This window comes from Ctenopharyngodon idella, chromosome 11 (assembly GCF_019924925.1).
Source record: "Ctenopharyngodon idella isolate HZGC_01 chromosome 11, HZGC01, whole genome shotgun sequence".
Taxonomy (NCBI): Eukaryota; Metazoa; Chordata; class Actinopteri; order Cypriniformes; family Xenocyprididae; genus Ctenopharyngodon; species Ctenopharyngodon idella.
This window is the reverse complement of record NC_067230.1, coordinates 26829508-26847825: the sequence shown is the minus strand read 5'-3', so window position 1 is coordinate 26847825 and position 18318 is coordinate 26829508. Positions and strand designations below refer to the sequence as shown.

Below are 18318 nucleotides of genomic sequence, written 5' to 3'. Positions count from 1 at the left end.
TTGCTTTAAGAGTAAAAGGTGTTTTTACTGAGTACATTGGCTGGTGGAATGGTGGCTCAGGTCAAGTTAAACTAGTTAACCTCACTGGAGAGTTTGGTTATCATACTTGGCTCCCTAGAGCTTAGAACACTGCCACGAGCTGACGCTACGTGTCTTTCTGGAAGTCGTAGGCCCTTTTTTCGGCCTCCTGCAGAGCGTGATGGCGTATGTTTGTACTCCTCTTGCTTTAAGAGTAAAAAGTGTTTTTACTGAGTACACTGCTTGTTGGATTGTGTTATGTGGACACTCTACAGTCCTATCTGCTAAGTTGACTCGGTTTCATTCTGAACGAGTGTTTGTGGGATCTTGCTTATCAGCAAGTGAGCTGTTCTAGGTGTGTGGCCTTCAAAGGCTGCCCTTTAAGCTTCCCCCCCCACATCTGGGTGTTCTTTTAGCAGATTGAGAATGTAGTTTCACATGTCTGGCCTTTCGCAAGGCTGCTGTGATGTATCTCTACATGATGTAGAATTTATGTCATGTTGCAGGCCCCTTCTTGGGCCTCCATGATTTTGTGCCTACAGTACGGTTTATCTGTTAGGTTGAGCCCTGTACTCCCCTCGTTTGAGGGTTGTCCTGCTTAGTACTTAGCTCCCTAAGCTGGTCAGTGGTTGAAGGCCTCTCTGAGGCCTCCCTATTGAGGATCAGCCCCTAGGCTGGTAAATGTACTCACCTGTGTTGGGTTCCTTTAGAGTGCACAGCCTCCTCTGTGCAAATAATCAGGCGCTGAGTAGATCCTAGGATTGAGCAGAGTGTTACTCCCCTCATTGGTAAGGCTTAAAAGCGCTAAGCTGAGTCCTGCTCTCCAGGATGCCCATCTCTACGCTCTGGTCTGAGTTGGTTACTGCCTCTTTGCAGTCCCTCTTACTGGATATCTTCTCTGAAGAATGTGATTTGAGACTCTGTGATCAGACAGGTTGTTGGCCAAGACTAGGTTGCTTTAATTAGACCAGGTCGGCCTCCCTGGTGGCATTCAGGGTTGACTTGTTCCCCTGATAAGTGACTGGCTAGGGTTCCTTTGGGCCCCCTGGCCACATTCCCTTAGAGGTACCCTCTAAAGAAGTTTGGTACCAGAAGCCTTTGAGTGGCCTTGGTAGGCCTTCTGTGGAAGGCCTCTTTGAGGCTTATAGCTTGGACTGTAGGCCATAGGGAATGCTGTCACTGACAGCCTATGTGTGACCCGTAGGGGGAGTGGTTCTGGCATTTCAGTTGAAGCTGCTAGTTCTGACGTTTGTCTAGCCATTTTCTGGCATGCACTCCCCTCAAGCATGGCAGTGTGGGTATATGAACAGTCCCTTCAGACGATAAGGTACTGACTGCTTCTCTAGGCGCTCCTTTTATACTTCCGGGTTGCGTCTTTAATGACGTCATAGGCTGTCGCCGGCCAATAGGATTGGTGAGATTTGATAATTGCTTTCAGACACCGGTTCACATGATGACGTTCCCCATATGCATTCAAACGCAGTGTCTCTTTCCCTGTTCTCAGGGAACCATGGTTACATACGTAACCTGAGACGTTTCTGTGGCAGTTGTCAGTTTCACCAGTAGAGGTCGCCACTGAATCTGCAAACTGAATTTAACAATGTCACAGAGTCCATTTAGTCTGGAAATACTTTAATTAGAAGGCTACTGGTATTAATATTACAGCATATCATATAATGCAGCATGAAAATATCAGAAACGCTTTACTATATGAATGTTCTACATATATGTTGAGATGTAAGGTAGTATATATGGTCATATGGTGTAGTATATGGTGTTATACTTTAAATGTGACAAGTTTTTTCTGGCAGTTGTCACCAGTAGAGGTCTCTGTTGAAACATTGAGAAAAAAATATTACTTTTCTCATCAGTTATTTCAACATATGCTTTTTGAAGAACTTACTCTGGACTGTTACTGTCACTGGATCAGAGTGAGGAGATGGTTTTTGAACATGTGACTTCAAAGTGGTAGTTGAAGAACAGCAGTGAAATATCTCATCTAGAACCGTCACTGTGCCATCAGGAGAATGAGATGATGGTTTATCAATCCTGTGCTCAGTTAATGTCAACTGATACAGGTGATTTTACATCTGCCCATATGAGCACTTCAGCACCAGTGAGATCGAGCTCACATGGACTGACTTTTATGACTTCTCTGTTTCTCTGTTTATGTAGAAAAAGTTTCACTGTAACATCTGCTGCGTCTCACAGATCATCTTCACTGAGCTGGACTCACTTATGACATCTGGAGATACTTTTACAGCAGGAGATTCTGAAACAACCAAAACAGATACACATATTGCCATATGGTATGTGAAATTAACAAGAATAGTAATCAGAATTTTATCATATTCTCTTTAAGTAAGTCAATATTTTAGCTGATTCGAGCTGGAATTACAAGTAGGAATTCAAAAACAAAATGAATATGTCATATTATAACTTCACATGTAATATTCATGCTATAATATTTTACACAATGAAACTTTTTTGCACTACATATGTGGACATGCAGTGTTGAAGAATCCATTAAACAAGAGAAATCACTTACTGTGAGACTGAACCTCCATAAGGAGCTGAAAAGTGATGAAGATGAACCACTCCATTACAGAAAAGAGACAGAATAAGTTTCACACAATAAGAAGATTAGAACATTAGACCACAGGAAGTCATTTTATACATTGTATATAGTACATTTATATAGATGAAAGTTTAGACCAAAGGACCACACTTACAGCCATGTGCACTGTGACATAGGGCACATCAGGGCAAATGTAACAGTTTTTATTCCCACAGGTTAAATTCAAAATGGCATACTAGTATACTCATACTGTTTCAGCCATAAAGATACAGTATGTAAGGAGTAAGAGTCAGAATTTTAATACTCAGTTTCTGTTTTTTAGAAATTGCTTGGTAGTGAAAACTCATTGATCCAAATTAGAATCTCATTGGTATTTTCAGGATTCCCACAGCTCATCTTCACTGAGCTGGACTCTCTAAAAACATCTTGAGATATGCATACAGTAGGGAATTCTGCAACAACTCAAAACAGATCAATCATTTTTCATTTAAAGCATATTCTGGTTGAGGCTTCAAATAAGACCTTTACATGCTTCACAGGTTTAAGAATATGTACACATATTTCCCAAAATTTTCCCAACTCCATTACAGCGAGTGTGAAAAGAGACAAAATGAGACTCAAACAAAAGGTGAATTAGGAAGCAGCTCACCAGACAGGAAACCATTTTATGCACTGATCAGTTGTATGTAGATTAGTGTACACTCTAAAACCAATGTGTTGAAATAACCCACATTGGGTTGTTTAGCAACCCACATATGAACCAAAATAGACAAACCAAGCAGTGGTTTATTTAAACCTGACATGTTCTGTGGTTCATTTACCGCAGCATAATGGGTTTATTTGTGTACAGAACTTTTGAAACAGGAGACAATTCCTTTGATGCTTTGAAACGTTTTACCAGTGTTTTACCAGTTTACCAGCGACATTGATTAATAATTTAATCATAACCCAGACAAGTTAGGTCTAAGCGTAACTTACGCGACGCACTACTGGTATTACACTATGCCATGACATACTACGCTACGCCCTAGCGTAGTAAAATTACGCTTTAGACATAAGTAGAATCCGTTTGGTACGGAAGCTACTTATTTTACTTTATAACATGTTAAATATTGATATTTTTCTTACACAAATGCATCACTTTGCTTCAGAAGGCCTTTATTAACCCCCCAGAGCCACATGAAGTACGTTTATAATGGATGGATGCACTTTTTTGAGTTTCAAACAGGTGGTTTCTGTGCATTGCCATTATAAAGCATGGGAGCATCAGGGTGATTATTAATTTAACTCCGATCAGGTTCGTCTGAAAGAAGAAAGTCATATACACCTAGGATGGCTTGAGGGTGAGTAAATTTTCATTTTAAAGTGAACTAATCCTTTAAGCACAGTGTTGAAAAGCCCTTAAATGCACCAGATTGGACTTGTCCTCCAACAGGGACACAGATCCACCCCTCATAGTCTCACAAAATCCTGTGGGAATCATTGTACATAAACACTACTGGCCAATGGAAAGGACCTCCAAAACATGCTTCTTCAGCTAGCATCCATTATAAAACACTCAGCAGACATTAATTTTCTTTACAAATATATTGAAATTATTATTCATTTTTTCATTCATCATTACATTTTTTAGTGCAGCTTATTGAATCCTAAGCACTTCTTACAAGGCAGTATTGAGCTAGAGAAAATATTCTGGGTGGTCACAGATGTCACAATGCATTCAACACCAAACACTAAATGATGAAAATAAAACCTATTTGTAAGCAAGTAAAGATATTTTATTTATAATGAATGTACATTATGAAACAAGACTTGAGACTCGTCAGTGCATCTTCACCAAACTGTAGACTTGATCTGCTGCATTTGAGTGAACTGGTTTGTCAGGGATCGTGCAGTACAGGTGGTAAACATCCTGGAGGGGGAAAAAATAAAGACAGACAAGATAAATGTGTTTGTATTCTGTTCATGATGGACGTCTCATTTGGTTATGTGGGTTTGGGGTGTGACTGTTCACATGTTACCTCATTTTCCTCTGTATTTCCCTGTTTCTGTTGAGTATTGACCAAATCTTCTGTAAAGCAGATGCATCATATCACTTTAAAGAACATGTTTTGACCATGAATGAACAAGCTCTCTGCCATAAAACTTTAATGTATTTTAAGCAATGACATTTTGCACAGCAGAATCATCTCTTCTCAAACTGATTGTACAACAGTTATGATGAATTTAGTATTTGTTCCACTTCCTCTGTATGAGCTCATTGGGTGGGTCAAGTTTCTCAGTGCTTTTATGTGAGAAAAACTGAGGAAGTTTTGAAACCACAACATGTTTTCATAGTAAAGTGAAAATGACGTGATGTGTTGTGAACACACACAAACACACACCCGGAGCAGTGGGCAGCCATTTGCTGTGGCACCGGGGAGTGATTGGGGGTTAGGTGCCTTGCTCAAGGGCACCTCAGCTGTGGGTAATGAGAGTGGAAGAGAGCGCTGTTCATTCACTCCCTCCACCTACATTTCCTGCCGGCACTGAGACTCAAACCCACAACCTTCAGGTTACAAGTCCGACTCTCTAATCATTAGACCACAACTAAAGAACAAGAAAGATTTGATTCATCATGATATGACCACTCTAATGAAAAAACTTACCTGAGGGTTGGTAAATTGAATTTTCAGACATAATGAAAGAGGAAGTCGCTGTGGGATCTGGTGTGTTGTCCTGATGGGAATCTGGGTGTTTGAGGCCTTTGGAAGAACAGCATGATGAAGAAGGGTCAAACAGAGTCAATAGAAAACCATCCAAAACAACTGGACAAATGTGAAATGGCTTCTCCGAAAGATTGAAACTTGTCATTTTAAAAGCTTTACAGCCTCTCATCACTGTTTCTTTCATTGTACAGTTTAAACATTATGTAAAATAGCTAATTTTGGCAAGAACTGTTCCTCTAAGAGAAGATGTGGCTAATAATGCTGATCTGCTGAAGATTTGAAAGAGGAAAGGGTACCAGTTTCTGAGAAGCTGTGGTCACTATATGGTGTTTTTAACTCAGCAGTTTTATTTAGCAGTCTTTCTTGGTGACATCTGTTACTAAGCTTCACGCTATCTGAGATCATGTACAGAGATTGATGTTCTCTTACCCACAGATATGGGCTGAGATGTGGCTGGTACAGAAGTGATCAGAGAATATGTCTCTGCAGGTCCAGAACTCTAAAAAAACATTAAGAATAATTAAGGTCATATCCATTTCAGTCATTCTTACTTGTTATGGTATTATAAATATATATTTATAACTTTGTGATTGAAAAGATTAATTACAAAGATACTCACCATACCAATTTCTTGACTGGGCACATCTGATGTTATTGATCTCATTTTATTTCTAAGAATCAAATATTGATCTTTATGGCATCTTTTCATGCATGCATATATCAGATAAGGTGATAAACATTTGCACATACAGCTCATAGACTACAATCAGAGTTATTATAGTTAACTAAAACTGAAACCATAAAAAACAAAAATAAAACTTACTGTTTTCTTCTTTTTTTACCTAGAAAACATTGAGCTACTGTATTATGTTCAGTTTTTACTCCTGTACAGCATTTTGGTCAACTCTTTGTCGTTTTAATGATAAATTCACATGATAATTTCTATATTGAACAGCATGGAGTGAACAATTTTAAACTTTACTTACTTGCAAACCGACACAGACAGATGAATCCAGTCAAAATGACACCAACACCAGTGGAAACCAGAACTATAAACCATGTTTCTGTGTCAAAACAAAACCAACACTTTAATACATGTTTATGTGCATTATGATGATTAATATGAGTGCTTTAGATACATCAGTCCACCTGACAATTGATGTGATTGTAGATTTATTTTACTTTTGTCGTGTGCATGGAAAAAAGTAAATGTTCTACAGAGATCTGAAAGAGAATGCGATGGTCAAATAATTTCAAATATGGAGGAAAATGATTGAGAATAAAACCTCTGTGTAGTGGTGTGAGTGGATGATCTTCAGGATCAGCTGCTGAAGTGTGAACACTAGAAACCGCTGAAACAGAAGAAAACTCCAATTAAATCATACATGATGAATATAAACAGTGTTTCAGTGTTTGAAGTCACTGTAAATACAATGTTCATTATATGGCGTTCTGCTGATATTTATGAAAGTTACCAGTTCTGGTGGATGTCGGGGTTTCAGTGGTGGAACTGACAGCCGTTGTTGCTGAAACTGAAATGGTAAAATAATGAGCTATATGAATTACAATAAACACTATGAGAGAAAACTTTTATTGTCAGGTACACTAAACTTTACTCACATGTTTCTGTCTTTGTGAAGGTTTCTGAGTGGATGTTTCTGTTGAAACTGCAGAAAGAACATCTTAAGTTGTTTTTAAAATAAAAATGATCTTTACAAAGACCGGCATAAATCTTAACATTGTACTGAACTAAACACTGTTAAAACCATGATAACAGATAATTGGAAAGTGGATTATCTTTCCGTATTATGCATGTATATGTAAAAATACACTAAAATAGGCAACATATTAGGTGAAACATGCAATGTTCATCCAGTATGACTGGAGCAAAACAATATTGCCATTTGCTTGACAATTTGGCATCTACAGTAAATACATGTCCTGACATAATTCTGATATCTGGCAGAGTAGAGGTTACAATGGAAACTGCAGAAAAAACATAGTTATAGTAAATAGAATGTTTGAAATTCATAAACTATTAGTAACCATGTTGAAAAAAGCAGCACAATCATGAGCCTCGTCTTTTTGAATTCTCTCTGTAATTCCTGCCTACCTTCAAAGACTAAAACTATGAGTTACAGATGAACAGCCATATTTTTGAATCCAACATATTAATTTTACACAGTGACTGTTAGAGCTGAGGAAGAGTGAATGAACTTACACATGGTTTCCTTTGCCTTGTTTGTTGTCAGGATTAACATGAAAAGAATGTATAAAATAAAATTAAAAAACAATAATAATAATAATAATAATAATAATAATAATAACACAGCGCAAGGGGAATCACTTTTCAGAAGGAATTGTTTCTCAAATTTAATCTACAATAACCAGAAAAGGTGTTATCAGTAACTTACTAGTTGTCGTGTCTGTTGTAGTAGTACGTGCTGTGGTGGTTGTTGTTGTAGGATGTGCTGTGGTGGTTGTTGTTGTAGTAGGATGTGCTGTGGTGGTTGTTGTAGTAGGATGTGCTGTGGTGGTTGTTGTAGTAGGATGTGCTGTGGTGGTTGTTGTAGTAGGATGTGCTGTGGTGGTTGTTGTTGTAGTAGGATGTGCTGTGGTGGTTGTTGTAGTAGGATGTGCTGTGGTGGTTGTTGTAGTAGGATGTGCTGTGGTGGTTGTTGTTGTAGTAGGATGTGCTGCGGTGGTTGTTGTTGAACCTGCAGAGACAATTTACCAGCATTATATAGAGTCATTTTACATAATTTGCATACCTTTAAGTGCATCACACATATTGGTTCACATTAATATATTAATAAAAAACTTACTTTGGACTGTCACTGGCACTGGATCAGAGTGAGGAGATGATTTTTGACCTTGTGACAAATTCACAGTGTATAAGCAGGTTATTCTCACAGATGAACTCTGACCTTCTGACCAAATACTGATCTGAGATCCAGTGAGTGAGAGATGACATGCTCTTCCATTTATGTAAAAGACACACTTCTCCATCTTGTTATTTTTTTGGCAATGTGTAAAAAAAATCATAATTAATCAAGTCATAATTAATAAGCATATTTCTGAAAGAATTGAAATACTTCTGACTTCAACATTTAACATTAACATGTTAATTTTTGTAAAGTCACAGAGTTCAAAAGGTGCTGCAGAACAGAATGACTCCATCAGCCTCCATAGATGCGTCTGACACTGTCTGTCTCTCTGACGTCTCATCTATATGATCAACACAACACAACTTCCTTCCTGTCTAAATGTATCAGACTGTTCATTTGTCAAAGTCATGCTGTGGTTAAACGTTTGTCTGAAAAGAACCTACAAGTTATTCAGTGTAAGAAGATTTCACAGATCACTGTACTGATTCAGTAACAGCATCACACAACTGTTGTTTCTGACTTCATGGATGATACTGACCTACAGTGAGTCCCACTGTTACCACAGGATTATGATTAACCATATTCAACTCTTTACTATATTTAGTATATTTGATCTTTCAGTGTTTTATTATACAGCTTATTGAGTGGGTCTTAATAAATAATATCCATCCAGAAGTGTCCATAGATGTAATACAGATACGGTAGTATCATTCAGCCTTTCTCATATATATATATATATATATATATATATATATTTTTTTTTTTTTTTTTTTTTTTCATATATACTGACTTTTCTTGTAGCCTATTGATCAAACTTTCATAATATTCTAATGATCTACATAAATCAAACTGGCTTAAGAATTCTACAGGTGTCGCTGATTAAAACTGTAAAAAAAATGATTACAGTAAAAAGTCCTCACCTCTGATGGTGTATGTTTCACTGCGCGGTGATCTGATCTCAGGTTCAGTGTTGAGTGAATAATCACAGCTCAGCTGTCTGTTGTCTGATCGTGTGAAGAGTTCACCAGGAGTTACATAAAACATACAAAGACGTTCTCCAGACTGTCTCTTCTGAGAGTGCAGAAGATCATCCTCAGTGTAGAGACGACAGGTGAAATCAGCTCTGACTGAATGTGGTATTTCACATGATATGATGGGCTGGACATCATCGCTATTATAACTGATGAAGGGTTTCTGAAGTGAACCTGTTTAAGTCAGATAATCCATAATTAATAATAATGATAAAATAAATAAAACAAAAAAAATTGCAATAACATTTTCCAGACCAGAATAACAGCAGTGAACAGCTCATTAGAAAAATGTACCTGTGTGTCAACATTTTTTCAAAACCCAAAATACATTGCGTCGTGAACGTTTCGCGACAGTTTAAAAGTGAAATGTCCAGTGAGTGGCGCTAAAAGCGTTTATTTTTTTCCGGCACAGATTAACGTGAATATGGCGACGTTTTATTACATTGGAGTTTGTACGCATCACCGCAGTTCTTAATTGAAATGTCCGGTGAGTGGCGCTAAAAGCTTAATGCGTCATCAAGTTTAATAACGTACACCTACACTAAACCTTCCCGATAGTGTTAACAAAAGTAAATGTGAAATAAAAGCGCAATCGTAACAATGGTATTTTAACTTGTTTTTTAACTTTGAGGAGTTTTACCGTGACTGGTCTTTCACGGGATTTGTACCCGAGCTCTTCGCATCGCAAGTATCGCATCGTTTACAGATCATGCACTATGGTAAAAAGTGTTTTGTGGTCATAACATTATTCTCTCTACTGTTCTTTTCTGTCAGAAACTGCAGTGATATATGTACGTATTGGTACGTATTTTGCGTTTTGCAAAAGTGTTGACACAGGTACGTTTTTCCAATGTGTGTGTTGGAAATATGTGGCAGCAAGAGAATGAGATGATGGTTTATCAGTCATGTGATTGTATATTTTGTAGTTGCAGTTAATGTCGATGCAGGTGATTTTACAGCTGCCCATCTGAACACTTCAGCACATTTACATGTGTTATTTTCCATGTTTTAGTTTAACCTTTAAACAAATTTAAAGGGTTAGTTCACACAAAAATGAAAATTCTGTCATTAATTACTCACCCTCATGTCGTTCCACACCCATAAGACCTTCGTTAATCTTCGGAACACAAATTAATTATTTTTTCATAAAATCCGATGGCTCAGTGAGGCCTCCATTGCCAGCAAGATAATTAACACTTTCAGATGCCTAGAAAGCTACTAAAGACATATTTAAAACAGTTCATGTGACTACAGTGGTTCAACCTTAATGTTATGAAGTGACGAAATACTTTTTGTGCTCCAAAAAAACAAAATAATGACTTCATTCAACAATATCTAGTGATGGGCGACTTCAAAACATCGCTTTATGAAGCTTCGAAGATTTACAAATCTTTTGTTTCGAATCAGTGGTTCAGAGTGTGTATTAAACTGCCAAAGTCACACCTCCCAGTGGTGAACCATTGAAATTTCGAAACACTTATGTCATAACAAAGCCTGCTTTACTGAAATCACGTGACTGAATACGTTTTTAGTAGCTTTCTGGGCATTGAAAAGTATTTATTATCTTGTTGGCGATGCAGGCCTCACTGGGCCATTGGATTTCATCAAAAATATCTTAATTTGTGTTCTGAAGATGAACAAAGGTCTTATGGCTTTGGAACGACATGAGGGTAATTAATGACAGAATTTTCATTTTGGGTGAACTAACCCTTTAAACTCATATCCTACGTCTTTGCAACAGCACCCAACTACACAATGAAAAAAAAATCTGTTTTATTTGTTTATTATTTTCAACAACTGCACAATGAAAGCTTGTTTCTGTCACAGAATAAAACAAAATTAAAATGGTAATTGCAACTTTTTATCTCACAATTCTGACTTTCTTTAATTGCAAGTTTACATCTCGCAAATCTGACTTAACTCACAATTGCGACTTTATATCTCACAATTATATCTCTTATAATCTCACAGTTGTGAAATAAAAGTTGCAATTACCTTTTTAACTTTTTATTCCATGTCAGATACACGCTTCAATACTGCACTTTCTCAATCAAGTAACACCCAGAATTATGTTCAAATGAACATATAGCAGATATAAATACATATAGCAGATATAAATACAGTGGATATTCCAAATAAAGTGCTTACATGATCAAGTCCAATTAATACATGCATTCTTATTTCTAGTTGCCTAAATATTGGCGTAATCTGGTAATTGCAATCAGTTTAATAAATTTTCATGAGGAAGTAAAACTAATATGCCTTAAACAGAGAGGTTGTAGGTTCATGCGTTTGCTAAGTTCTATTATTGATCACACATGCTGAAATATTTTTGACAATTAAACTTTTTTCACTAAAAATGTGAACATACTGTATTTTATCAGCATTAAACAGCAGAGATCACTTACTGTAAGACTGAACCTCCATAAGAAGCTGAAACACAATGAAGATGAACAACTCCATTACAGCGAGAGAGAAAAGAGAATGAAACTCAAACAATGTTTGAATTAGGAAGTAACACATTAGACCACAGGAAACAATTGAATGCTTTGAGCAGTCAGTTCTATGAAGATGAACGTACATCATGTGACCACATGGACAGCAGATGTGGGCCACAGGTAACATTTTTTATAAGCTCACAGACTTGTAAAGACAAAAGGTAGTTTTGTAAAAGTACGCTTTAAAAAATGCTGGGTTGTTTCAACCTAAATATGGACAAACCCAACCGTTGGATTAAAAAAATAATTTTAAAAATTTAACCCAATGGTTGGGTTTGTCCATTTTTGACCCAAACTTGGGTTGAAACAACCCAGCATTTTTTAGAGTGTAACATTTAAATGTGTGGGGGGGATCAATAAGCATAAAATTTCTCAAGAGCAATTTTTTGAAGGACGCAAATAATACAGTTACTCTGTCATTTTGATAGAACCTGTAAATTGTATAAATTAAAACTGATTTACGATATATATTAAACCAGTAAATCCAACAGCTCTTTTCTGCTGAATTAGCAAGGCCACGCTGCTGCTAAAATCTGTTTTGTACTTTAATATCTACCGACATCCACCATAATAACACTAGCGGTAAAGAGAAAGTCACATGATGAATCAATGTTCATCACAAGTAGCTTTTCCACAAGATGAAGTCAATACTAATATATAGAAGGTGAACGCAGTGTCATGCACACACTAAAATAATGCAATAAACATTCATTTAACAACATAAGATGTAGGCCTAATATAAAAAACTAAAAAGAAACATAGTTATTACAATTAAAAAACATCAAATGAAGTGTCACACAGGGAATGTCAGTTTACAGCTATTTACTGGAAATTTTATGATTTATTCTTTTTTACTTTCAAAAATTGTACATTTAAACATTGTACTACACAGAGGTGAACTACATTGTACAGGCGCTGTAGTTCAGCTCTGTGAGAACATCATCAGAACCTGCACAGATACACACTTTATTATCATGTTTCTATATCATGGAGCTCAGTTTATGCATAACTAAACTTACTGTCAAAGTGGCAGAGACAGATGAATCCCATGAGTCCAGACAGAAATAAACCAACACCAGTGAAAACCAGCACTACTGAAAGCCACGAGACTGACAAAAGAAAAAATAAATACACTGTAAAATTTGTAATGTTGCACAGTATAATAAAACCTCTATGTTGAGATGTAAGGTCAGGTGTATGTCACACATATGTTTAATTAAAAATAAATAAAAAATCAATAAATGAATTAATTAAATAAAATAAATGTCACCCACAAGTTTTTATGGCTGTTGTCAAAGCTTTAGCAGAAGAGGTCGCTGTTGAGACGGAAAAAAGACATTTGGAAATAAAACACTAAATACAGTAGTACTGGTATTAATATTATAGCATAACATACAATAACATAATATCAGAAATGCTCTAGAGAATCCTCTATATTGAGATATAAAGTTACTCACTTGTTTTTGTGGCAGTTGTCAAAGTTTGACCAGTAGAGACTATCACACATTGGACAAATAAAAGTTGTTTTTGATAGAAGTGATTAAGTTTTTCTATTGTAGATCAGTTATTTCAACACATGCATTAAAAAAAAAACTTACTTTGGACAGTTATTGTCACTTCATTCAGTTATTAATTATGAAGGCTATATTCAATATAAACTGGTATTATTTTCCTTCAAATCTATCTAAAAAAAAATTAATGCCTTTAGGAATAAAATTGAATGCTTTTTAATGCCTTAATTTTCGCAAAATCCATTTAATGACTTTTAATGCTTTTTAATGCCTCGCAGGTACCCTGATAAATGTTTAAACTGAGAAATTTTACAATTTTACGCACAAAATGAGTTTTCAAATTTGATGCCTGCTACAGGTCTCAAAAAAGTTGGCACAGGGGGCAACAAATGGCTGAAAAAGCAAGACATTTTGAAAAGATTCAGCTGGGAGAACATCTAGCAACTAATTAAGCTAGTTGATATCAGGTCTGTAACATGATTAGCTATAAAAGGGATGTCTTAGAGAGGCAGAGTCTCTCAGAAGTAGCCTAAAGATGGGCAGAGCTGTGAAGGAGTGTGTAAAAAGATTGTGGAATACATTAAAAACAATGCTCCTCAACGTCAAATTGCAAAGGCTTTGCAAATCTCATCATCTATAGTGCATAACATCATCAAAAGATTCAGAGAAACTGGAGAAATCTCTGTGCGTAAGGGACAAGGCCGAAGACCTTTATTGGATGCCTGTGGTCTTCGGGCCCTCAGACGACACTGCATCACTCATCGGCATGATTGTGTCAATGACATTGCTAAATTGTCCCTTACTACTATCACCATTTCTGTACAAATAATTTTTTCTCTTTAGAGGTGCAACAAGTAAAGAAATAAACCGGTTCATCTGTGTTTTTTTGTATTTTTGTGAGTGAATGAACAGCCTTCAGAGTGAATGTGATCAGTATGAGGAGCAGCTGAAACAGAAAAGATGATGATGAAATCATATTAGAATAAAAACTGCACTACTGCATCATGATTACAGACATCAGTGTTTCTAGATGATCTCACTGTCAGGAAAGGATTCCTATTTAACATTTAACACAGATTTAATATTATCTTATCAACAAAGCAAAAACACACTTACATGTTTGTGTCTCTCTGGTGGTTTCAGGAGCAGAAGCTGGTGTGAAAACAGCTGATAGAGTCAACAGTGTGTGATCAGATATGAGAGATATGAAACTATTAGCCTAAAATCAGTTGCCAGAGACGATGGTCAATTATATAGTTTAGCTATAATTACTGTATAACAATATTTGACTGCTAAATCCTGTGACTGAATAATCATAGTCACATAAGAAAGCTGTGCAATAAACTAAGAAAGAATAATTTTCACTTTGAAGCAATTTAAAGTGAAATGAGAAAATGCCTCTGTGTGTTTGTCAAGTGTGTTTTATTTTTAAAATAAACTTAACTCACAAAATTTTTTCGTTACCAAAGTTTCACCAGTAGAGGTCGCTGTTGAAGCTGCAAAGAGAATTCAACAATGATGCATTAAATAAAACTCTATTCGGTTGTGCTATTTATAAAGTATAACATACAATAATACAATATAAATATATTAAAAACTGAAAAGTAAGCTGGGCAGAATCACTTAATGTGATAATAATTATATAAAAAAAAAAACATCATTTAAAAAAACAGCAAACGGCAGAAATGAATATGCAAAGGTGTTTTGAAATACATTGTAAACTCTGTGACAGTGTGTATGTTAAAATGTAGAGTGTATGTCTCACATATGATTAATTAAAACTAGGGATGCACCGATACCATTTTTTAAGGACCGAGCATGAGTACTGATACTTTTTTCTGGTACTTGCCGATACAGATGCCTATGCATTTATTAAGTTCTCTCTCTCTCTCTATCTCTTTTTTATGTGCTTGTCACAAACTTAAAGAACAAAAATTTCACAGTGTCCAATAACCTTCAAAAGGGCATAATTACCAATATATATATAATTGTTGTTATATAAAAAGAAATTTACAAACAATACAACAAATACTATAGAGATACAAATTAAATAAACTTGTTTTTCAGATACAGTAGGTTTATTTACCATGTATACATTTATGTAACATCTTTTGTTGTTTTATTAACATTAATGACAAATATGGGCTACGGTCCCTTTAAGACCGAATCCATGGATAGCCTACTAACACATATCCTGTTTCTTCACCCAAATGTTTACGTCGACTTAAGCCATAACAGACTGTATTTACGTGAGATACTCCATAAAATGGACATTTTGACAACTATGTGTGCATTTGACCATTCAGGCGCGAGGAGAACTGATCACGCGCTGTCTGAGAGAACTGGAATCGCGCGCTAGAAAGAGAGAGAGAGCTTCTGGTCTGTGTCATTCAGCGCGATTCCGCCTATGCCGCCTTCGTTAATCGATAATGAATTGTGATTGAAAGCACGCAGTTCGCAATGTGTGGGTTGTCATCATTAATTTTGAAGTATTTCCACACCCCTGAGGCTGACATTGTTTCTGCTGCTGCCGCCGGTGTCTCTGTGCACGGAAAATTCTGTTAGTTACGTCACGTGAGGTATCGGTCTTTGGTATCGGGGGTATTTTTACGAGTACGAGTATAAGTACACGGCCTTGGTATCGGGCCGATACCGATACTGGTATCGGTATCGGTGCATCCCTAATTAAAACAAACAAATCAAATAAACTTCACCCACAAGTTTTTATGGCTGTTGTCAAAGCTTTAGCAGAAGAGGTCGCTGTTGAGACGGAAAAAAAGAATTCCAACAATGGTAGGCTACAAGTTTTAGTTAAGTTTCAAAATAAAACACTATATACAGTAGTACTTGTATTTTTGTATAACATACAGTATAATAATATAGCATAACAATATCAGAAATGCCCTATGAGAATCCTCTACAAGTATATTGATTGAGATATAAAGTTACTCACTTGTTTTTGTGGCAGTTGTCAAAGACTGACCAGTAGAGACTATCACACATTGGACAAATAAATGTAGGTGTAAAGTAATTTGTTTTTGTGTGATTATGTTTTACTGTTGTACATAGATCAGTTATTTCAACATTTGCATCAAAAAAAACTTACTCTGGACTGTTACTGTCACTGGATCAGAGTGAGGAGATGGTTTTTGAACTTGTGACTTCTTCACAGTGTAGAAGCAGGTTATTCTTACAGATGAACTCTGACCTCCTGACCTAATACTGATCTGAGATCCAGTGAGAAAGAGCTGACATGATGAGCTCTGTTTTGAGTTACTGTCTCTTCCATTTATGTTAAAGAAACACATCTCTATCTTCAGATCTTCAGTACTCTCACAGCTCAGCTGAACTGTGTCTGTTTCCATAATAACTGAAGCAGATGTTGTTAATATGGCCTGAGGAAGATCTAATGAGCAAAAAAAGAAAAAGACAGAGAAGTGATCAAAAAGAAATGAGACATCTCAATTGCTTGGTTTCTGTTTTTTGAAGTTTCTGAAGTGAACCTGTTTAAGTCAATTAATCCATTAATTAATTACAAAAAAAATTGCATTAACAGTTTCCAAACAAGAACATCAGTAAAATATCTCACCTAGAACCGTCACTGTGGCAGCAGGAGAATGAGATGATGGCTTATCAATGCCTCCCTCATGTATTGGGTAGAAGCAGTTAAAGTCGACTGATACAGGTGATTTTACAGCTGCCCATATGAGCACTTCAGCACCAGTGAGATCGAGCTCACATGATGGACTGATTTTTATATTCTCGCTGTTTCTGTAGAAATTACACATATTTACTCTAACATCTGCTGGCGGCTCACAGATCATCTTCACCAAGCTGGACTCACTTATGACATCTGGAGATACTTTTACAGCAGGAGATTCTAAAACAACCCAAAACAGATCAATCACTACATTGTCAATAATATTAAGCATTGTCAATGTACAATAATATTCCAAAATTAATCATATATTTATGGTTCAAAAATGGAAAGACAGCTGCTAATCATTGCTGTTGTATACAGTAATACTCTATAGTAAAACAAATATATCAGGTAGGTTGTAGCTCACGTGTTTGTATGTTCATAATAAAACTTATGATATCAGACATGCTGAAATATTTTAGCCAATAAAACTTTGTTCATTATAAATGTGGACATATTTACAAAGACATTAAACAGCAGAGATCACTTACTGTAAGACTGAACCTCCATAAGAAGCTGAAAAGCGATGAAGATGAACAACTCCATTACAGTGAATGTGAAAAGAGACAAATGAGACTCAAACAATGGATGAATTAGGAAGTAGCACACTAGACCACAAGAAACCATTTAATGTACTAAGCAGTTTTATGTAGATGAAATTGTAGATAAAAAGACTACACTTATAGCCATGTGTAATGTAACGTTTCATAGAGCGTGCTGCATAAGAATTTCTCATATAATAGTTTTATAATATTCAATGAATCTACTGACAACCAGGTAGAGTTATAGACTAAAACTATCAATTCTCTGACTAATAAATCCTCTTATTAGTGTTTTCCATATTATATATAAAAGAATTTAATAATTTATTAAAACCCCTGAATAGAATACATACAGTGCACAGAACTGTATTTATTGTTCTTAATGTAATGTACAGCTGTGATGATCAGAAGGAAACAAAGTTAAAATGTTAGTGCATCTTATTAACAGACAAACAATATCTGACATCACTTTGCATCTTGATGATTTGAAAGATTAAGAAAAGAATAAAAAAGTTAAAAGAGATCAGATCCTCCTGAAATGACAATAAGTTTAACTTGTTTGACATATTGAACAATGAATTAAATTGTCAGAGGATGATTTGGCATCTGAGCCAGACTGTCTAACACATGAGTGTCAGAATCATCAGGGATGGTGCAATACACGGCATCCTGAAAAAAACATTACAATCACTGAATCATATATATTCTATATTGTGTGTATGTGTGCGCGTCCATGAGTCCAGACTAGGGCTGTCACAATATTAGATTTTTTACACCACGGTTATTGTGGCCAAAAGAATTCACGATATCGATATATCGCGATATCTATTGAATCCTTAGGGGA

At 36.0% G+C, this 18318-nt stretch overlaps 2 protein-coding genes across 2 annotated transcripts in view; both read right to left on the bottom strand.

Annotated features, from left to right (window-relative positions):
• The window catches only part of LOC127522382 (uncharacterized), a 57627-nt gene extending 39309 nt beyond the window's left edge, over positions 1-18318 (bottom strand). The window contains exons 1-6 of the mRNA XM_051912251.1: positions 17424-18318; positions 16822-17112; positions 16339-16638; positions 16186-16224; positions 15951-15992; positions 12741-12830 (exon numbers count right to left, since the gene is read on the bottom strand). Of these exons, the coding sequence (XP_051768211.1) occupies positions 12741-12830; positions 15951-15992; positions 16186-16224; positions 16339-16638; positions 16822-17112; positions 17424-17559 (898 nt within the window). The 5' untranslated portion in view covers positions 17560-18318. The remainder of the gene's footprint in view (positions 1-12740; positions 12831-15950; positions 15993-16185; positions 16225-16338; positions 16639-16821; positions 17113-17423) is intronic.
• On the bottom strand, positions 4353-11743 carry LOC127522379 (uncharacterized). Its single transcript, XM_051912248.1, has 15 exons — positions 11632-11743; positions 9113-9397; positions 8130-8177; positions 7719-8021; positions 7526-7541; positions 6925-6971; positions 6780-6836; positions 6591-6656; positions 6291-6368; positions 6128-6146; positions 5924-5975; positions 5734-5803; positions 5245-5340; positions 4618-4667; positions 4353-4508 (listed from the first exon to the last, which is right to left on the bottom strand). The coding sequence occupies exons 1-15, from the start codon at positions 11684-11686 to the stop codon at positions 4419-4421; spliced, it is 1332 nt and encodes a 443-aa protein (XP_051768208.1). The 5' UTR covers positions 11687-11743; the 3' UTR covers positions 4353-4418.

Bases quoted from the DNA above. Each gene is read 5' to 3' on its own strand.
- LOC127522379 (XM_051912248.1), bottom strand. From the start codon at position 11,686: ATGGAGTTGTTCATCTTCATTGTGTTTCAGCTTCTTATGGAGGTTCAG. The intron at 4,668-5,244 runs GTAAGTTTTTTC...TCTGCTTTACAG, and splicing joins TTCAATTTACCAACCCTCAG to AAGATTTGGTCAATACTCAA. The intron at 4,509-4,617 runs GTAACATGTGAA...TTCCCCCTCCAG, and splicing joins GAAATACAGAGGAAAATGAG to GATGTTTACCACCTGTACTG.